The following is a 21,352-nucleotide window of genomic DNA, read 5'->3' on the forward strand; positions in this document are numbered from 1 at the left end:
TCTGCCTATGTCTCTGCCTCTCTCTCTCTCTCTGTGACTATCATAAATAAATTTAAAAATTAAAAAAAAAAATAAAATAAAGGGCGTTACAATGGATTCATGGAAAGCTACCTCCTCGACCCAAAGTTGTCTTTGCTCTGTTTTTCATGAGTACTTTTAGTTACTGCAGAGCTTCCAGCTGCCTGATGCAAGGTTAGGGGAAGTAAATATTGAATACTGGTGGACCTATGCCCAGCCTTAACACGGATGTCAGGAGCAGAGTATTAAAAAGTAACCCAAAATGATAAAAAAAAAAGTAACCCAAAATGGCATATATATGCCTGTACTCAACCAGAAATCCACCCATCAGAGGAATTTTTCCATGTTTCCTTAAAAATTGCATAGATACATACATACATATAACATATGCATATGTGAATCAAGTTGCCGTAGGGTCATTCACTGACACAGAATGTGGAGCGTGCCCCCTGCCTGGGCCTTGCAGCTTCATGGATAAAACTCACAGTTCTCCAATTGCTCACATACCCGAGAATTCCAAGGGAAACTAATATTGAGGGTATCACCATGGACGTCTCTTCCCAGGTCCAAACACCATCCTGGAGGTGGGGATGCTCTCGACAGGATGGTCCATGGTGCTTCCTTCCTAGGAAACGTGGTCTATCAGGAGATTCCCCAGCCCATGCACGTGCCTTCTCCTGCCCTGGAGCCCACCCTTCCTCACCAGTTGAATAAGAAAAGGCGCCATCAGACGAGATTGGGCGCGTTCAGGGTGGGATGGCTGTAAACATTATATGGTCTCATTCATTTGGGGAATATAAATAATAGTGAAAGGGAATAGGAGGGAAGGGAGAAGAAATGGGTAGGAAATATCAGAAAGGGAGACAGAACATGAAGACTCCTAACTCTGGGAAACGAAGTAGGGGTGGTGGAAGGAGAGGAGGGCAGGGGGTGGGGTCAATGGGTGATGGGCACTGAGGGGGGCACTTGACAGGATGAGCACTGGCTGTTATTCTGTATGTTGGCAAATTGAACACCAATAAAAAAAATTTATTATTAAAAAAAAAAGAAAAGGCGCCATCTCCACAGGATTCCCACCCACCCCACAAACATGTGCACCTTGGGCCAGTCCGGTGACACAGGCCAGCCATCATGCCACAGCACGTGACTCGCGCCCCTGCTACGCCACGACCTCAAAAGCCCCGGGAGGCCTCCTGAGCCAGGGACACTATCATTACACAGTAGGTGCTCAACCAAACACGACTACATGATTTGTTATGACAACTGACTTTATCGCTGGGAGGAGTTTCTGAGGTCACATTTGCCTTGGAATTCTTTGAACTTTTTCAAGCATCTCTTGTGTGACACCTACTTCCAAATACTTCCAAATACAGGACCACGTCTAGTTTTCAAATGATTCTGTAATCTCAGCGGGGACGATTCGCTTTATGCATTTAATGGCCAGAGGCTACTACAGAGTAAGGTTCTGTGTCGGGGGAGAGAAGGTGATTCCTACCTGTTCTACACGGACCAGTGATGACTCATTAGCGGGCCAGGTCCAAGAGGTAGACAGAAGAACATGAGGGGAAAACCAGGGGAAGGCGCTGTCATTCGGGAAAGTGCTAAGTCTGGAAACATTGCCAGCACCTGGGCAGCCAGTTCCCGAAGACCTCTGGGGCTCAGACAGAAGAACTCTAGGTTAACGAGCCCACAGACACGCCCCAAATCCTGTTTGATTCTCAGTGTCACCTGCCTTCCTTAGCCCGGGTCTCGGAACCTTCACCACGGTATACTTCCTTTTGTCACCTGGGAGACACCACGCTGTCCTCACTCCTGATGTAGGAGTCAGAAAGCTGGCCACAGGCTGGGCAGGGAGGGGACAGCGTGGACTCGACATGGCTTCACACCAGGGTTGTAGTCTCCATCTCATCACTCACCAGCCATGTGATCCTGGGAAAAGGACCAACCCTGAGAGCCTCGGGGTTGTCACCTGGGAAGTACGTGGTTTGGAGCTGCCCCACCCCGTCGGACGGCAGGAATGTGTGTCGGGGATGGGAAGCACCTTGCAAGGCACCTGGCATATATTGGAACCTGGATGAACGGCAGCTATGTTGAATGCTGTCCTGTCCTGACCCCGGGGCCTCCCGCGCTCTCCTCTGGGATAGGTTTTGTTAGCCCGGCCAGAGTTAGAGTACCTGCAGCTCAACCTGACCTGGAACAGCTAATCGGCCAGAGAGGGTGCTTCAAATGAAACTCAATCCATTTTCTAAATCAGGGGCTGTATGTGGGCTATAGGAGGCTATGTGTGGAACTTGGGTGCGGGGAGTTGTCCCAGCTGGATACAACACAGAGGTGCGACAAGCCTACAGTTCGAGTCAAAGACCGACTCCTTCCCTCCCTCCCGGCTGCCCTTGCACCCAAACCACTGCTTTCCTTCAATTCTCCCCACCCAAACCTAGACCTTGCTGACGTACAGCTGTCCCAGTGACACTCAAGATAACCAAATTAAAAGTCTTTTTGATGCCGTGGGTTCTGACTTTCCATGGTCAGGAACAAGACAGTCAGTCGAGAGTCTTCGGGGCTCCACTTCAAGGAATATAGGACTGTGTTCCTCTGGAAATCCTTGCACAGGATGCATATAAAACACCTAGTCTGTGCACTGTGTTCCACTGCCCTGGGACCAGAGTGCAGGACAGCTTCCTCTCCTGCCCCTGGAAGACATAACTCTCTGGTTCGTCCATGATCCAGAAGGAAATTCTCAGAGCAATTGACCATGTTAGACTTTGCTCCCACCCCTAAGACACCCTGTCTCCATGTACGGGCGTGTCACCCCTCAACATCATGGTCATCAGCTGCACACAAGGAGTCACTGTGACGAGAGAACCCCAGCCACGGGGGCCTTGGCCCCTGCAGAGCCTGGCCCGGGAGCCGCCCCACCCCCTCACCCTTCTGCCACTTGGGGCTGGCAGGCTGGCCCAGGTCTCAGGGCACCCCTCCCCGCCTTCCTGCAGGACACCGGCCGCTAGACACAGTCCCCAAAGGCTGCATGGCCCCGGGGCCCTTGTTTCCTCACTGCTCACACACAGGGCCTTGCAGGAACAGAGCTCAGCCGCTGTGGGGCTGTGAGGGAGCCGCCAGCAGGGCTCCCCTGGCCTCAGACAGGACCCTTCTCTCACTTTCCCGAAAAACCAAGTGAATGCACGAGCGCACATCTATGTTACTTTGGAAAAATGACACATGGCACGGGTAAGAAGCAAAAGTGAACAAGGTTTATTTTCCTATTTCCACGCTCCAGCTCTTGCCTGCTCCACTCCTGGCCTTTCCAACAGATTCCAACGCCAATGCCCTGTGATTTCATCCACAACTCAAACAAAGAGCAAAGAGGGAAGGTCTCCCAACTTGTTTACAGGACATGACAAAACTGTTAACTCTTGAACTGGGGAAGTATGAACGCAAAGGGGGGTGTGTCACTGACACACTGGGATGAGGAAACCTTCTATCCCAAGGAACAAACATTGGAGTGCTTCCTCAAGGACACTAAGCTCTGGGTTTCAGAGTCATCACAGAGCCCAGGCTCTTGGCCCTGCTTTCCCCCAACCTGCCCTGCCCCTTAACTCCTTATACATCCAGGACTTTCTCTTTAGACACCCAACAGAATAACATGAGGAGGAAGCACCGTAAGGCCTCCCTTAATGCCCAGCTCACAGGAGAAGCTGTGTACCCCAGTAAAGGCTGGAATGGGCCTGAATGCCCTTGGGCTCAGGTCTCCTCTTCCTCATCAGTCCCCTCCTCTTCAGAAAGGGACAGGGAGGAGCCCTGCTGCCTCCTATTCACCTGCAGCAAATACTCCAAGACTTGCAACTTGCTGGTTTCTGTGTAGGCCCTGGGCCCCCACAGGAACTCATAGCGGGCAGGGTCACTGCCCGCCACCTGCCGGCACTCCACATAACCTTCCTGCACCCAGACATTGGTGAGGAGGTTTCTAGGCTCCCCATAGATGAAGTGCTCATGGCCATCATACACCCCCATGACCCTCAGCGCCTCCCACACTTCCTCCTCGGGGGCACAACCATCCTCCAGGAGGATCACCCCCAGGAGCAGGACCAGGAGGCTGGTCTTGGGCAGGCCCCTTTCACCACTCAGCATCCCATCGCAGCTGAGGCCCAGGATGGTGATCAGGACGTAGGAGTGCTCGCTGGAATCCACTTCCTTCACGTCTATGCCAAAGACCAGCCGCATACACTCGGAGGCTTGGCCCAAGATTATGGGGAAGTCATCCTGGTATTCTTTGCTGACGATCTCCAGCATCTCTGCCTTGTTGGTAGGCTGCTTGGTGCAATACTTGAAGAGCAGAAACACCATCAGGTCACACACTTTCACGTGGAGCCTTCCTTGGGTTGAGGGCTGGGTATCTTCCGGCTCCTCCGAGGTGCTTGACCCCTGCTCATCTGGGATGCTGGAGCCATGTCTGGGCTGGCTCCAGGCAGTGGCTTCTCCGCTGCTAGGAGATGCGTCAGCACTCTGAGAGCCCTGGGGAGGACTCAGGGACCCAGCAGCAGTAGACCCTTCCTCCATGGGGATCAGGAACAGGGCAGAGCAGGAGGAGGAAGGGGAAGAGGAGGAAGAAGAAGGAGTGGAGGAGGAGGTAGAAGTGGAGGAGAAGGAGGAGGAAGAGGAGGAGGAGGAACAGCAGGAGAAGGAGGAGGAAGAGGAGGAGAAAGAGGAGGAGGAGGAGGAGGAAGAGGAGGAGGAGGAGGAGGAAGAGAAGGAAGAGGAGGTTTCCTCTTCAGCCCCAGACAACTGTGCGTCCACCAGGTCCTGGGAGTCTACTGGGTCTTCTTCCAGCTTCCAGAGCTCATTGTTCTGCTCCATGGACATGGTGTCAGTGTCCGGCTGAACCTGAAGAGAGAGGTGGAATGGCTTCTCACAGTGCAGCCCAGCCAAGAGAGCCTGCAGTGCCAGGGCTGAGAGGGGGCCCTGCCAGGCTCCCCTGCAGAGGGCTCCCTTGTGTTGGGCTCAGAGAGGGCGTGCACCTCACCTGGACAAGTGGCTCTGGCCCACGCCTCCTCTGTTCTGTGTCCTAAGGGACCCCCACCTCAGACCGAGGCCTCCGCTGCCAGTTCTTGAAGTCCCTGCAGGAGGGAAGGAGGAGGCACCTCAGGGTGCAGACTGTGAGCCCAGCCCTGGGGCCCAGTGTGGACAGGAGGGCTGGCTCACACTCTGGGAGGTCCCCAGCAGGCCAGGTGGGGGGTCCCCTCCTTTGCCTCTCAAGGGACTACCCTGGCCCTGTCCCTCTCAGGCCAAAGTGTCCTTGCAAGAACACAGGGCCCCGACACTCCACAGAAGGAAGCCAGGGGCCCAGCCATGGCCACACCTGCCAAAGTCTCCAGGACTGGTCCTGGATCATGCACAAGGGATGGGCCAGCTCTGGCTTCCATCTGGGCTGGGATGGGGCACCTCTGGGTCTTCACCTGGACCCCACACAAGGCCTGGGAAGACTCCCCAGCTGGCCCTGAAACACCCGCTTGGTTCCTTGCAAGGCCCCCCTGCTACGACCTGCCACCAGCCAAAGTCCAGAGAAATCAGTCGGCCCACCCATCCTGCCTCTCCCCATGGCCCACACACGTGGCCGGGGTGGCCTGGTCCCTAGGGATCCTGTTGTGGGAGGCATCCCCTCATTTCTCACCTCGACCCCCGCCAGGGCTGGGAACAGGACCAGAGGGCACCCACCTCCTCTGCTGACCTGAGTCCAGACCCCAGGCCCAGGCCCTCCCCTCCCTGAGCCCAGGAATCTGAACAAGAGGAGGGGCTCTGTGGCACAGGCCCCGCCCCAGGTTCCCTTCCCAGGGCTGCCAGGGAGAGGCACCCAGATTTCTGGGACATCCCCTCCTGGGCTTGAGGGCTGGCTTGGGAGCCACTCACCCCTTCAATGTGGGGTGGGCGGGGGTCCCTGCACTGACTCTTGGCAGGCCCTAGGACTCTTGGGTATCTATCCCCTAGGTGAGCCTCCTCCCAAGCCCTGACTGGGAGCTCTCCCAGTGGGGTCCTCACCTCCCTGAGAACTGGGAGAGGAGCAGGAGGAGGTACCCTGTTGTGTCCCGTGTCTCCATCCAGGTGGGTCACAGCCCCAAAACCCCACGACCCCAAGTTCCCCAGCAAGATCAGGAAGGGCAGGCCTGGATTCCAGCCCCTCTGCCTGGGGCGCGAATGCCCTCAGGCTCCTGGGAGGGTCCTCAGCATTATCCTGCCAGGGCCTGCTCTTCCTCCGGGCCCCTAACCTCCCATAGAGGACACGTGCCCCTCACACCAAGACCTCACCCTCCCCAGGTCAGCCCACCTTCCTGCCATCCACCTGCCCCAGGGACAGCATGCCATTGAGGTCCAGCGCTCTCCCATCCTCCGTGGGCTGCCCACAGGGCAGGGACCCACTCTGTTGCACTGGCTTCTTTACTCTCGGGCCAGGTGGGGCGAGCCAGGGTGTCCCCAAGTTCCTCACCCTGACTCCCCGCAGGCTGCATGCCCTCCACACACACCCTCACCAAGCACCTCGGAGGCCCTGCTCCTTTTTTTTTTTTTAGGCCCTGCTCCTTTGAAGCACAAGCCCTCAGGCTCTAACACCCACAGGTGGACATCAGGACGGCAGCATAGGCTTATCCTACAACAGGGCCTCCTGCCTCCTTCCTCCCTGGACTGCACGTGCTAGGGCTCAGGGTCCATCATTTCTCCCTCTGGTCCTCACCTTCAATCACACCAGGCCCGGGGCTGGCCCCCAGCCTGCTCCTTCCACCAAGCCCCCAGGCTCTAGGAGACTTGGCTGGCAAGCCAGGGCATGCCCCAGGTGGTCATCGGGCCCCGGGGACCCCCAGGACCCAGTCTAGTGTGTGTCCCTAGGGCTTCAGTGCCCCTGTGGTCCTGGCCTTGGCTGCCAGCCACATGTGGGCCATTGCCTCCCACCCCACCCGACCCGACCCCACCCGCCCACACCCTGGAGGCAGTGCTCCAGCTCAATGGCCACAGTGTGGGAGGCCCTGTCGCACCAGGCAGCTCGGGACTTGTCCACCCCCGCCCCCGGCAGCCTCCCGAGGCTGAAGCAGGGGCAGGGCCGTGGTGCTGGGGGCTCCCTGGGGACCGACACCCTCGGGGGGACTCAGTCCCCCAGGGGTCCTCGCCTCCAGCCCTAGCAGACCCCGGGCCCCTTGGGCAGCCATCCCGAGGCCGGGCCGCTAACACCCAGGTCCTCCCCTCCGCCCAGACCCCACCGGGGACAGGGAGTGACCGTCTTTCCATCAGGACCAGGACCCAGACCGGGGGGCTTCCCAGGGCTCACAGAGGGGATGAGCTGGGGGGCGGGGGACAGGCTCCCTGGGCCCTTCTTCCCCCCTTGCTGGCGGGGCTCCCTGGGTGCCTGGGCCTCTGCCTGGCTCCACTGCCTGCCGGCCCATCGGCTCCCAGACACGGACACGAGGAGCGGGCAGAGCTTCGGGGACCCGGATGCGCCGGTCGGGGTATGCACACAGACACGCGGCGTGGCCCCGTCCCGCACTCGGCCTGCCTCCCGGGACTGACTCTGGGCTGGGGTGCGGGGTCCGTCCGTCCTCCATGGACATCCTCGCCAGGAACCCAGCAGGACCTGGGCCCACCCTCTGCCCCCTCAGGGAGGCCCTGCTCTGAACACCAGCCTGCTGGTCTCTCAGAGCCCGGATGTGGAAGTGGGGCCTCATCACGTGTTCCCATCCCCCACCCCTCACGTACCTTCCGGGACTGACTTTGGGCTGGGGTGCAGGGTCCCTGGGTCCTCCCCTCTGCCCACCTGAGGCCCTGCTCCTGACACCAGGCCTCTGCATGCTCTGAGACCCGGATGTGGCTGTCTGGACTCCCCAAATGCCCGTCTCCTCCCCGGCCCGCGAGGGGCCTTCCCAGACTGTCCTGTGTTTCTCCGTCCTCCCTCTGCAACCTCATGGGGAATCCCAGCAGGACCTGGGCACTCCCCCTGCCCACCTGAGGGAGGCCCTGTTCCGACGCCAAGGCCTCCTGACTCCCCGAGACCCAGATGCCGACGACCGGACTCGGCCCGTACTCCCACCCCCCACGGGCCTTCCTGGACTCACACTAGGACCCCACCACCTAGAGCACTCCTCTTTTCTCCCTGAGGGTTCGAACCTTTGCCAGGTGACTGCAGGGCCTCCTCTCTGCCCACCTGACGGAGGCACGCGCCTTAGGCCTGTGTCTCAGAGACCCGGATGCGGAAGTGGGGCCTCACCACGTGTTCCCACGCCCCCCGCCCCCACGACCTTCCCAGGACTGACTCTGGGCTGGGGTGCAGGGTCCCTCGGCCTCTTCCGCATCCTCACCGGGAATCCCAGCAGCACCCGGGGCCCTCCCCTCCGCCCTCAGCATCTGCTCCCGCCACACCAGGCCCCAGGCTCTCGGGTTCCCGGATGTGCCAGGCCTGCCGCACCCGCCGCCACCATCCGGCCCCATCCCGCTCCTTCGTGGCCTTCCCGGGCTCACCGTGGGCCCTGCCCTCCGCCGGGACCCCTCTGTCCCCCTCAGGGTCCATCCCTCGCCTCCCCTTAGCCCCGGGACCCTCCCCTCAGCCCTCAGCGTCTGCTCCCGCCACACCAGGCCTCAGGCTCTCGGGTACCCGGATGTGCCAGGCCTGCCGCACCCGCCGCCACCATCTGGCCTCATCCCGCTCCTTCGTGGCCTTCCCGGGCTCACCGTGGGCCCTGACCTCCGCCGGGTCCCCTCTGTCCTGGGCTCCTGGGTCCCCGCCGTGTCACCGCGTCCCCACCGGCACTCCCTGTGTCCCTGCCCCTCTCAGGCCACTGCCTCAGGCCCCGGCATCGAGGCCTCAGCTCGACGTCGCGTTCCCGCCTTCCCCCGCGTGGTCTCTCAGGGTTCAGAAAGGGCCCCCCCACCCCCCGCCGCCCTCCGGGGCCCCTCCCCCGCCCTCGGAGCCCCCTCCCGGGGCTACCTGCTGCCCGGCTGCCGCCGGCCCGGGCCTGGCCTCCTTCCAGGGGACCCCAATGCGCCCCCCACACGAGGCCCTCCGCTCCCTCAGACCTCCGAGGCGGAAGTCGGCCCACGTCACATCCGGACCCCGTGCCAGGGGTCCCTAAGGGCTGGTTGCACGTCCGCGGGAGATGGGCTCTGCGTGGCGGGGGTAGGAGGACACCTGTGGGAGGCTCCCTGGGTCCTCTCGCGGGTCCTCCCTCCCCGGACTCGGGCGGGCTGCGGCCTCGGCTCTCTGCAGACCTCAGTCGGTGCCCCTTACACCGAGCCTCTCAGGCCCCGACGTGTCGTCCCTGAGCGCCCGAGGGGTGGTTGCTGCGGCTCGGGCCCCACCGGCTCTGCAGGTCCCGGGGTGGCCCAGGGCTGCCGGCAGGGGCACAGCAGGGTTCGGCGGCCCCCAGCGTCCTGGCACAGGTCGGCTCTCAGTCCTCACCCAGGAGGCCCTCATCAGGACACAGGCCTGCTGTGCAGCCGCAGCGCCCATAGCCCCGGGGCAGGGCAGGGGCAGGGGCCGGGAGGAAGCGCCCCTTCCCACGGGGTCCCTTGGCCAGCAGCCAGACTTTAGGGACATCGTGTTAAAGGTTTAGTTTCCTGGGGGCGGCCGAGCAGCTGCAAGGGTGTCTAGGGGTGTCCCGTATTGCGGGGCCCACTGCAGGGAGTTTTCCCCTGACATGCTGCGTCATCGGGAGAAACACACCGTCCCTCTCTACCTAGCGTGTGTCCTGTGCACGCGTATGAGTGCTGGCATGCTTATGTTATATATGTCTTTATATAAGTGTGTATTTATATACGTGTAGACTATGCTTATTTTATGAAGACTACCTTCTCTTACTCTGTGTGATTTGCATTGATACTCTCTATTCTATTTCTAGTCTGTTCTTTACAGTCTATTGAAATAATTTTTTGAAAAGGTATCCTTACCACTAAGGTGACTTCGGGTGGTTATTAGCACAGAATTTGGAGTCAAATGCCTCAATCATCATCTTTCCCTCTGTCCTGATAGTTCCCAGGGCTGCTGGCATGTGTGTTCTGAGAACTCACCTCAGGCTTGTGCCAGGAATTAGGGGCAGGTAATTAAAATAGTTTCTCCTATCCATCCTGTCATCTGCATCTATGCAGCTTACATAGGTCCCCTCACATCCCTGCTCTTCCTCAGACACAGGTACCAGCTCACCACTCCTCATTCTCCTGTAAGACTTTCTTCTGTTTTGTTGTTCAAATTTTGTTGATTTTCCTCCTCCCCGCTTCCTTCGTATAGTCCTCCAGGTTTGATGAGAAGTCAGCACTCTGAGCTTCCTTGTCATCTTGCAAGCTACATGGTAAGGCATTAAGTCTATAAATCATTTCAGCACAATTATATGTTTGGAAATTTTTGGTCCCCATTAATGAATATAATATACTGGTCCATTTGGGGGGGACTTCTTTTACCTGAGTCTATCAGTAAACTTGTATACTTGTATATTTAACTATGTTTAAATGGATATATAGAATGATATGACTATATATAATATATTATACCTATACATGATATATATCATATATAGTCATGTAGTTTTATGCATAGTTACATAGATCTACATTTTTCTTAGGCTTCTTTATAGGTGATTTTTCGTTTTGTTTGTTGCTGTTGTGAATGGGATATTTTCTATTAACAGGTTCTAATTAGTTACTGATTTTGTGTGGCAGAGCTATGTATTTTGCTATAATGATCATTCATACAGTGTCTGAAATCTCATCCACTTGAATATCCCACATGCCTATTCCTTTAACTTTTCAAAACAGAGGATGAGGGACACCTGGGTGGCTCAGCGATTGGGCATCTGCCTTTGGCTCAGGGCATGATCCCACCCTCCCGAGATGGAGTCCTACATTGGGCTCCCCACAGGGAGCCTGCTTCTCCCTCTGCCTATGTCTCCGCCTCTCTGTGTCTTTCATGAATAAATAAATAAAATCTTTAAAAAAACAAAATAGAGGATGAGATTTTTATTAAACACTATCTCTTTATTTTCAATATTCACACATCTATATAACATCCATAGCTCTGGCTTTGTATTCCAGTACAGTTATGAATGGTGGAGGTGAGAGTATCTAAGTGTAGTTCCTGACTTTAACGGGGATGCTTCTGATATTTGACATTTAAGTATGTTTACTGTCTATTTTAGGAAATGGAAGTTCTTACTTTTTACTATGAACTCAACTTGAGTTGCTTTAAAAGATTTTTTCTATGGGTGCCTGGGTGGCTCAGTCAGTTGAGCATCTGACCTGTGGTTTTGGCTCAGGTCATGATCTTGGGATCCTAGGATTGAGCCTTGTCTCCTGTACCAGCTCCGAGCTCTGCAGGGAGCCTGCTTGGGATTCCCCCTCCTCACAGGGGCTCTCTCCCTCTCAAATGAATAAATAAATATTTTTTTAAAGATGTGTTTACCCACTGATGTAATCAAATATTTTTTATTTCCTCTAATTTGTTAATGTAGGGCATTACAACCAAAATTATTTTTATCCCTCAGACACAGACTGTTCATTTAATTCACTGCTATATCGAATATGCTTTTAATTTATTTAGGATATTTGCTGTTATATGAATGAACTAGGCTTAAGTATTCTTTTGGTGGCGTGTCCACATTTAGTTTTTGAATCAAGAATAGCTAGACTGGGAGAGTAAGTTAAACAGTTGCCCATCTTTATACTGTATAGATTTGGAAGAATTGCATAAGATGGTTAGTTTCCCTGATATTTTGTAGACTTGGCTCCCCAAACTTCCTGTGCTGGAACTTTGAGGGTGACTTCAGTTTTGAATACAGTTTCGGTTTGTATTTTTAAGGGTTTTTATTTTTGTATGGGCCAATTTGCTCATTTTTTCCTCTAGAAAGTGGTCAGTTTCACTTAGGATTTCAAATTTAATGACATGATAATTATAATGAAACGTTTTCTTATAGAAAGTATAAAATACATACAATAGTAGAGATAATAGTATAAGGAACCCAATGTACCTGATCTTCAGCATCAAAAACCTTAAATACATGGCCAATCTGTTTTCAGTTATTTCCCCACCTACCCTGCATCTCTGCAGCTTCTGGAATAATCTTTATGTCTAAATATTCAATATACATTTCTAAAAAGATAAAGACTTTAAAAAATAAAGCATAAAGTCGGGATCCCTGGATGGCGCAGGGGTTTGGCGCCTGCCTTTGGCCCAGGGCGCGATCCTGGAGACCCGGGATCGAGTCCCGCGTCGGGCTCCCGGTGCATGGAGCCTGCTTCTCCCTCTTTGTCTCTGCCTCTCTCTCTCTGTGTGACTATCATAAATAAATAAAAATTAAAAAAAAATAAAGCATAAAGTCAATACAAATTATCATTTCAAAAAAATTAAATGTCTAATATCATTACATGTCCAGTTATTTTTAATATTTCCCTGAGGGCCTTATACTTCTTAAAAAATTTGAATTGGTGTCCAAATATGGCTCATAGCTGTGATTATTTATTATATTCCTTAAGTCTTTAAAAATCTATACGTTCCCCTCATATCATATCTTTTTCCTTACATTTCTTTTTTGTTGTTGTTATTGGAAAAAGGAAAACAAACCAAGTCTTGTGTTGTGCCCAGTTTCTTAGTGTAGATTTTACTTAGTGTAACACCTTGGTGCCCTTTAACATGTTTTTTAGCCTCTTGTATTTTCTTTTAATTAGTGGTTAGAGGTATAAGCTTAATCAGGTTAAGATGCTAGTGTGTTTGTTTTATTGCCCTTATTGCTGTTGTTTTGCAAGACCATTAGGCATTACATATTTGTCTGGTTGTCTCCCTTTGTGCTGATGCTGGCAGTCATTAATAGTTACTACCTTTATCCACTAATCCTTTAGAAATGGTAATTCTCTCATTCTCTCTTTCTTAGTGTATTGGCTGAAATACTTCCATGTTATGTTAACCTTAAAAATAAAATAGCCAAGTATTTTACCCACAAAAATGGGTTTATTTGGGAATAAAAGTCACAATTCAGGACACGCAAGTTATGGTGCAACCATAGGCCATGCAGGAAAACAAAGGAAAGGTTCTTGCTTTTATAGAGAAAATGGAAAAGTTAGGAGGGCTCTTATGAGCAAAAAAAAAAAAAAACCCTATGAGAGTAAACTGGAAGTTTGAAGTATAGCGGCTTTTTTTTTTTAAATTTATTTATGATAGTCTCACAGAGAGAGAGAGAGGCAGAGACACAGGCAGAGGGAGAAGCAGGCTCCATGCACCGGGAGCCCGACGTGGGATTCGATTCCGGGTCTCCAGGATCGCGCCCTGGGCCAAAGGCAGGCGCCAAACTGCTGCGCCACCCAGGGATCCCTATAGCGGCTTTTTATTGGCTAAATTGTAACCTTCTCTTATTGGCTGGGCTGTTGTCAGGGGATAAGGAAACCTTTCTTCCGGTACTGGAATAGTAAAGTAGTAGCTAAAATAGAATCTTCTTGCAAGGTGGGGCTCTTAACTGTTGGCTCGGCAATTGACCTAGGCTCGTAGGGTGTAAGAGCTCCCCCTACTGGCCTTCTGACTCCATTTTAGCTGAAGTTTCCTTAGTTTTCACAGTTGAAAGCTTTCCTTGTGCACATCCACCATTGGTTGTACTGAGGGAAAGGTATAACATATTTGTAGTGTTCTCTTATAATATTTAAATCTATTATGCATCTGTATTATGTACAATTTTATTCAACGTGTTTGTTTATGCTTTTTTCTTCAGTAATTTATCGTATTTGCAAAAGGTATTTTTAAGTATTTTCAAAGAACTGGCTTTGGTTATTTAGCTCTATTGTTATTTGTTTCATTATTTCTACATTTATAGTCATTATTTCTAACTTTACACCTCTTTAGGTTTATTATAGTCTTCATGGCCTAGCTTCTTGAATTGCTTGGCTGTTTTAAATATTTTTTTAATGTTTTAAATATTTCTTATTTTTAAAAATACATTCAAGGGTGTGTTGCCAGCCAAGTATCATTTAGACTATATCGCGCAGGTAGGGTTGTATAGCTTTATGTGTATTACTCAAATTTTTTACAATTTGAATATATTTTTCAACATACATATACAAAAATTGGAGAGTATAAGCATTTATTTATTTGTATTAAGACAATATTTTAGAGCAGTTTAAGGGTCATAGAAAAATTAAGGGAAGGTACAGAGATTTCTCATATACCCACACACATGCATACACTTCCCCATTATTGACACCTTCTACAAGAGTGGTAATTCCCTCTAGTGTTTTTTTTTTTTTTAATTTCAGTTATTGTATTATTCAACTATGATTGGTTCTTTTTTATATTTTCTGTCTCTTTATTGAAGCTGTCACTCATTTTTTCCACTCTTCTCTCCAGCCTTGTGGGCCCACACTTTGGCCATCTGGGTGGGTTAGCTGGGGCTGTTGTGAGCTAGGGACCTAGGGTCAATGAGGTAACAGGCCAGTTAGGGTGCCCAGATTATGCACTGCTCTGTGATTTCAAGATGGAGGTGGAGGTGGAGTGTTGAATGTGTCTGTTGGCCTCTCCCACCTGGGGAATGTTCCAGAAGCTCTCCCCACTGGTGGAGTTCTAAGGCTGACTTTTAAAATTCTTTAAATTTTCATTTTCTCAAGATTATTATTATTTTGTTAATTTAGAGAGAGGCTGGGGGGAGGGGTGGAGGGAGGAGAGAGAGAAAATCCCAAGCAGACTTCCAGACAAGCACAGAGCCCCTCCTGGGCTTGAACTCATGACCCTGAGATCATGACCTGAGCAGAGATCATGAATCCCTTCCTCAAGAGACTGAGCCACCCAGGTGCCCCAGGGCTTACTCTTTTACATGCTAGTTGATCTTTTCAATTGTGGCTTTTTAAAGAAAGAGAATAATAATGACAATAATAGTAATATAAAATAAGTTTTAAAATAAATAATAGAAAAAAAGAATAAGAAGCAAAAAAGAAATGAAAAAGCAAGACCAACAAAACAAAACCCCCAAATAAAAACAAAAACACAAACAACAAATCTCATGGCTTATTTTCTGTGCTCCTGTACTATTGGGACTGGTGTGGGCTTGGGGACTCTTGGGTTCACTGTGGTTTCAAGCTCCCTCTTATGACCAGAACTGCCAGTGATGGCATTCAGACCCTGCTCCCTCCTGGGCTTGTAAGCTGGAGCAGGAATGAAAATGTGTTGTTCTTTACTCTCCCTAACCTGGCGAGTGTTCCCACAGCTCCTCTACCATTTGGCAGAATTCTAGTTCTCTTTTACATGCCAGTTGCTATTTTGTTGTTGTTGTTGTTTGTCTGTTTTTGCTAGTTTCTCTTTTAAACTGTGGCTTTCTTTCTCTACCCAAGGATGCAGGAATCTGCTCCTGGTCTCTCAGTGCTATCCCTCCCTCCTGCCATCCTCAGTGTTAGGGGGTAGGGGTTCCCTTTGTTACTGTGTCTCCATCTTTCTTGCCATTCTCTTTTGTAGTTGTTTTTATTTTTGGTTGTGCAGAAGCTCTTCCATCAGCCCTCTATTCTTCTTCAGGAGAAGTTCTTTAATTAGTAGGGGTAATTTCATGTGTTCTGGCCCATTTTAAAATCAGGTTATTTTCCTAATTTTGAGTTTTAGGTGTGCTTTTTAATTTTGGAACAGTCCTTTGCAATAGTCCAGATGTGTCTTTTGCAAATATTTTCTCCCAGCCTAGGATTTATTTTTTAAAAGATTTTTAAATTTATTTATTCATGAGCGACAACAGAGAGAGAGAGAGAGAGAGAGAGAGAGAGAGAGAGGCAGAGACATAGGCAGAGGGAGAAGCAGGCTTGATGTGGGACTCGATCCTGGGACTCCAGGATCATGCCCTGAGCCAAAGGCAGACACTTAACTGCTGAGCCACCCAGGAATCCCAGCCTAGGATTTCTCATCTCATTCTCTTGACATTGTTTTTCATGGAATGGAAGTAATCAATTTTAATGAAGTCCAGCTTAATTATTTCTTTCATATATTGTGCCTTTGGTGTTGTATCTCAAAGGTCATTGCCACACCCAAGGGCATCTAGGTTTTCTCCTATGTTATCTTCTAGGAGTTTTATAGTTTTGCATTTCACATTTAGGTTTGTGATCCATTTTGAGTTAATTTTAGTGAAGGTTAGGATTAGGGTCTGTGTCCAAATTAATTTTTTTGCAAGTAGTTGTTTAGTTGTCCAATACCATTTGTTTGAAAGGACTGTCTTTTCTCTGTCATACTGTCTTTGCTCCTTTTTAAAAGATCACTTGACTATATTTATATTTGTCTATTTGGGGGATCTCTATTTTCTTCTGTTATTCTATTCATCTGTTCTTTCACCAATACCACACTCTCTTGATTACTGTAGTTTTATAGTAAGTCTTGAGGTTGGGTAGTGTCAGTCTTCCAACTTTATTTTTCTCTTTCAATTTAGTTTTTGGTTTCTCACGTTTCTTTCTGATTCTTAAAATTTTTTCTTTCTTCCTACATTGCCTATCTGATCTTGCATGCTGCCTGTCTTATCCATGAGAGTCCTTAGGGTATTAATCATAGTTGTTTTAAATTTCTGGTCCAGTAATTCCAACAACCCTGCCACATCTAACTCTGATGCCTGCTTTTTCTCTTTAAATTGTATTTTTGGCTTTTGGAATGCCTTGTAATTTTTTCTTGATAGCTGGACATGATGTACTGGGTAGAAAGAACTACTATAACTAAGCCCTTAATGTGGTGGTAAGGTATCTGGGGAGAGGAAGTTTTCTACAGTCCTATGTCAGATCCCCTCTTTTAGTGAGATATCACATCTTTATTCTTCTGTAGATGGACATCTGGGCTCTTTCCATGCTTTGGCTATTGTGGATATTGCTGCTATAAACATTGTTATTATAAAAATATGCAATTCCACATGTAAATATATGCAATAGTAAAATGATCCTTCATATATTCTGTCATCCAGAGAGCCAGCAGTCCTGGTCAGGTAGGGTATGGATAATACTGGAGTAGAAAGAACTAAAAGAGGCCAGAGATATTGGTCAAATCAGTGGAGATTATATGAATTAGGGAGGATGAATGAAAATGGCAGTTTGTTTTGGCCCCTGTTGCCAGCATTGATGGCTTTGCCATCTTCTTGGGCCTTTGCTTTCAAAGAGCAGGACCTGGTACTTAGCAGTGGCTTGGGAGAAAGCTACATGGGCCAATAATCTTTTATTCTGCCTCCTACCGGACCAGTCTTTCTCCCGCTCTCTAGAGCTCTAGAGAGTATGTCTTGACATACTCATACATGTATGACTTGACAGTATAATTCCAGAGACTCAGGGTAATGAGATGTTGGGCTGACTATAGATACCCTGAACTGGTCCAGGGGGGTCCTTTGCTGACTTAGAGTCAGTGCCAGGTTGTTGACATGTGATGGGAGCAGAGTCCTTCCTCCCTCCCCACCTAGATTAGAGTTCTTGCCAGGGGGAATGACTTGGAGGCCTTGGACTCACTCCATTTTTGCTCTCGTGAAGGTGACCTGCAGATCCTGTTGTCTTGCAGCAAACCCTTTCTGTAGACTGCCACTACTGGGGATTGGGGTACTTAATGGAACAAAAGAGGGGTCTCTCTCCTCCCTGAGGTCAGGGGTACTCTAAGTGGGGAGAATATAGGAATCATGGAATGATTCCACAGTGGTCAGGGAGCTAGGGGGAGCATCTTCCCTTCTACCACATGAACTGCCACCAGTCTGGGCAGGATGTCATGGAAGTGTCTAATAAAGTTCCTCCACCATAAAAATAGGATTTGAAGCTCCTAATTGGAAAGGCTTTAGGCTGGCAGTCTCATTCTCCAAGACTGGCATCATCCATAAATAGGGCCATAGGGTTATTAGCTGAGGGGACCCACAGGAGGAAGGAGTCCATTTTGGTCACCTGATTCACCCACTGGGAGTTGCTACTCAGAAATGAACCCATGTAATCGCTGCTCCACACACCTTTTTTTTCAGCTGCTCTCCCTCTTGACAGGACTCTCAGAAGAAGTCTGAAATATTTGGAAATCCTAAGATCCCAAAAGAAGCTTACTTGTAGTTCTATCAGAGACTTCAGTGGAGGCTTGATTTGTCTCCAGATCCACTTTGCTGAGGACCAAGTCAGCCCAGAGTGGGTAGAAGGACAAATTGGATTCCTGTCTATAGGGAGGGTACAACTTCTTCCAGAGACTAGAAGCCTTCCTTTAAGAATGGCGAACACTGGGGATCCCTGGGTGGCTCAGTGGTTTGGCGCCTGCCTTTGGCCCAGGGCGTGATCCTGGGGTCCTGGGATCAAGTCCCACGTCAGGCTCCTGGCATGTAGCCTGCTTCTCCCTCTGCCCGTGTCTCTGCCTCTCTCTCTATGTCTCTATGTCTCTCTCTATGTCTATCATGAATAAGTAAATACAATCTTTTTTTTAAAAAAAAAAAGAATGGCAAACAGTCTTTCTGATGATTGGCAATATTTTGGAATTTTAATGTATAACGCTGGCTCATGTGTCAAAGTTAAAGATGAGAAAACCACTACAAAGGAGGGCATAGGTACCTCTGAGTAGGAAGAAGAGCAAGTAATATCCCTGCAAAGATCAAGGGAAACTCCCAATGGTTGTCATTAGTACTTCTCAGTGATATGTGGTTCACCTCTCCTGGGTACATAGCAGACTAAATGTCCTGGCTCTTCATAGTTGCGTTGGGCTATAATTTCTAGTTAATGAATTGTGAGTGTAAGTGATGTATATCCTTTTTGAATGAAGCATTTAATCAGTAGTGTGAGACACTCCCCCTTTCCTTTCCCTTCACTACAAAGATTGGAGGAGCACATACCAACAATGCCTCTGTCAGCTTGTCCGAGTGCCTACAATGAGCAGAAGCTCCCCTAATGACATACATTGGACACATAAAGTGAGATGGAAATAAAAGATATTTTGGGGTTAAGTTACTGGGATTTGGGGATTGCCATCACAAGCAGCACTCGCCTAACCTTCCCTCACTGGTTATCTTATAACAAATTGGACATTACATGGTTACCCATTCTCTGGTGGTGTGATAGGACAGAGTCCCTTCTACTCATTGGACAGGAAGGCGGAGGTCTCACTTCCCTTAGCAAAGTATCCTCATATTCCTCTATGTAGAGAGTGCCAGGATGGAGACTGTCCTGGAGCCCTGGCCTATGCCAAACCACAAACACAGGGTCTTTGGTTAGATGCAAAATCGTATGCTGTTCCCATCCAATGATACAGCATGGTAGAGATAACAGTGCTGGCCTGTTCCAGCCTGAGTACCACCAGAGGACTCAACTGCATGAGCAGATAGCTCAGACCCCCTTACCACCCACTACCACTTCCCCAGATTGCACCTATGACCATATGGGGTTCCTCTGGGCCCTGGCTGGTTTAAGTGTGGGCTGGTTTAGTATGTGGTATAAGCTGAAAATGGTTGGCACTTGGAGGTGGTCTTGAAAGAGAGTGGGAAGGGAAAAATCTTCCTAATAGGCAGAGCTTTGAGTGGTGCACCAGACCTTAGAGTGAGAATGGGCTGGGAAATGAGAGGGCTGGAAGATGCCTCCAAATAAACAGGGTCTTACCCAAGGGCACACAGAGTATTCTAGATGGAAGAGGGGCTGGGTCCATTATCTCCAATAAATTTTTTACTTCTGCCCCCCATGCAACATTAAAGGGGGATTTTCTAAGCAGCTGATTTGTTGTTGTTGTTGTTTTTAAATAAAAGATCATTTATTTATTTGAGGGGTGGGGCAGAGGAGAGGGAGAAGCAGATCCCTGTTGAACAGGGAGTCTGACACAGGGCTTGACCCCAGGACTCTGAGATCATGACATGAGCCAAAAGCAGGTGCTTAACTGACTGAGCTGCCCAGGCACCCCTAAGAAGCTGATTTGTAATTGAAATAGAGAAATCTGGAGTCAAGGAGGCTGAACTGCATTCTGTCGCAGCCAGTCTTAGCTTGGTCATGGGAAGAGTTCATGATCAAATTCTGGCACTTGCACATTGGGTGTAGTCTCTGCTTTCAGACCATTGGACAGAAACTCATTGAAGTCTCATGATGAATATTCCTTCTTCCGTGTTACTTTAAAAAATCAGTATAAAATTGCACTTAAGGTTATTAAAAAATAAAACGGATCTGCCTCAGTCCTGTATTCCTTACTAATTCTCTTTTGAGATTCTTATCAGGAAGAGAGCTTAGGAGAGACCTGGACTGGGTAAGCAGTGCCAGGGCCATATCAGGGGGGCCCCTGGAAGCCCCTGCTAGGGCTTGGAGGAGGCTGAGCCAACATGGGAGGCTGGGAAGGGAGGCCTTGCCAAAAGCCTAGAGAGATTGTGGCAAGGGCTTTTCACCCTAAGGGAAGCTGTAAAGGGAGAGGGAGGCTATATCCCCCTTCTTCTACCCTGTCTCTTAGGGTGGGCGGCAAGTGACAGTAGGACCATTCAAGGGCAGCAAGCTCCACTTGGGGCCACTGGCCACCTTCAAAACCTGACTTGGAAAAAACAAAACCTGGCTTGTGGCAAGAGCTTAGCCTGCAAAAAAGACCTCAGTAGCTAACAGTAGGTCCCAGGTGTACTGTGAAAACTCCTCCTCACCTCCAACTGCCTTTTCTCCTTCAGTGTGCACCTGTAACAACACCAGGCCCCTCTCACCATGGGCAGATCAGCAAAGCAGGGTGTGAAGGCATTGCTTTCCTGGCCCGTTTGGGCACAAAATGAACCACAGAGAGGGTCCATCAGCTTAGGGTTCCTGTCGCAACTCCAAGGTTTTCATCAAAAGGTGCTCATTGAGGGTGGGTGCACCAGTGGCAGGATGTTTTAATATGACTCTACAAAGCTTATTTCATTTCATTTCATTGTTTTTATTTTTCATATACTTATAGCAAGAATCACTATCAAACTCATCACTCGGCCAGAGACCTTTGTGGTTAAGGAAAGACTTGCCCCTCAAGTGGCACACTAGCTACACTTGTGAGTTCATCCGCCAGCCAGGGACCTCAACTCCAAGCTCCAACAACGTGTAGGATTCTACAAAGTTTTTAAAACCTTAGCATGCCCTCTTCCTACCCTCACTGGGCTTGCTTTTCTTCCTTCCTTCCTTCTTTCTTTCTTTTGCTTTCTTTCTTTCTTTCTTTCTCTCTTTAAAGATTTATTTATTTATTCATGAGAGACACAGAGAGGCAGAGACACAGGCAGAGGGAGAAGCAGGCTCCATGCAGGGAGCCCGATGCGGGACTCGATCCCAGGACCCCGGGATCACGACCTGAGCCAAAGGCAGATGCTCAATCACTGAGCCACCCAGGTGCCCCCATAGGGCTTTCTTGCTCTCTATTCTGTACATCCACATTGGCAAAAGAGATTTTTAAAAAAATGTTCTT

General features: G+C 49.9%; 1 protein-coding gene and 1 non-coding gene across 5 annotated transcripts; both read right to left on the reverse strand.

Moving 5' to 3' along the window:
• Positions 1 to 3,244: 3,244 nt before the first annotated feature.
• Positions 3,245 to 9,365, reverse strand: LOC140627388 (melanoma-associated antigen 8-like). Of its 4 annotated transcripts, none has more exons than XM_072815642.1 (3): positions 8,975 to 9,365; positions 5,036 to 5,129; positions 3,245 to 4,896 (listed from the first exon to the last, which is right to left on the reverse strand). In XM_072815642.1, exon 3 carries the CDS (start codon positions 4,873 to 4,875, stop codon positions 3,757 to 3,759), a length of 1,119 nt encoding a protein of 372 aa, XP_072671743.1. In that variant the 5' UTR covers positions 4,876 to 4,896; positions 5,036 to 5,129; positions 8,975 to 9,365; the 3' UTR covers positions 3,245 to 3,756. The 4 variants fall into 4 exon arrangements, with proteins under 4 accessions (XP_072671743.1, XP_072671745.1, XP_072671744.1 ...); XM_072815644.1 differs by lacking the exon at positions 8,975 to 9,365 and adding an exon at positions 8,719 to 8,861; XM_072815643.1 differs by lacking the exon at positions 8,975 to 9,365 and adding an exon at positions 8,158 to 8,305.
• An 11,484-nt stretch (positions 9,366 to 20,849) lies between these two features.
• On the reverse strand, positions 20,850 to 20,999 carry LOC140628928 (small nucleolar RNA SNORA62/SNORA6 family). Its single transcript, XR_012026845.1, has one exon. It is a non-coding gene; the product is annotated as a small nucleolar RNA SNORA62/SNORA6 family (small nucleolar RNA).
• Between the last annotated feature and the right edge of the window lie 353 nt (positions 21,000 to 21,352).

This window comes from Canis lupus, chromosome X, assembly GCF_048164855.1.
Source record: "Canis lupus baileyi chromosome X, mCanLup2.hap1, whole genome shotgun sequence".
Lineage (NCBI taxonomy): Eukaryota > Metazoa > Chordata > Mammalia > Carnivora > Canidae > Canis > Canis lupus.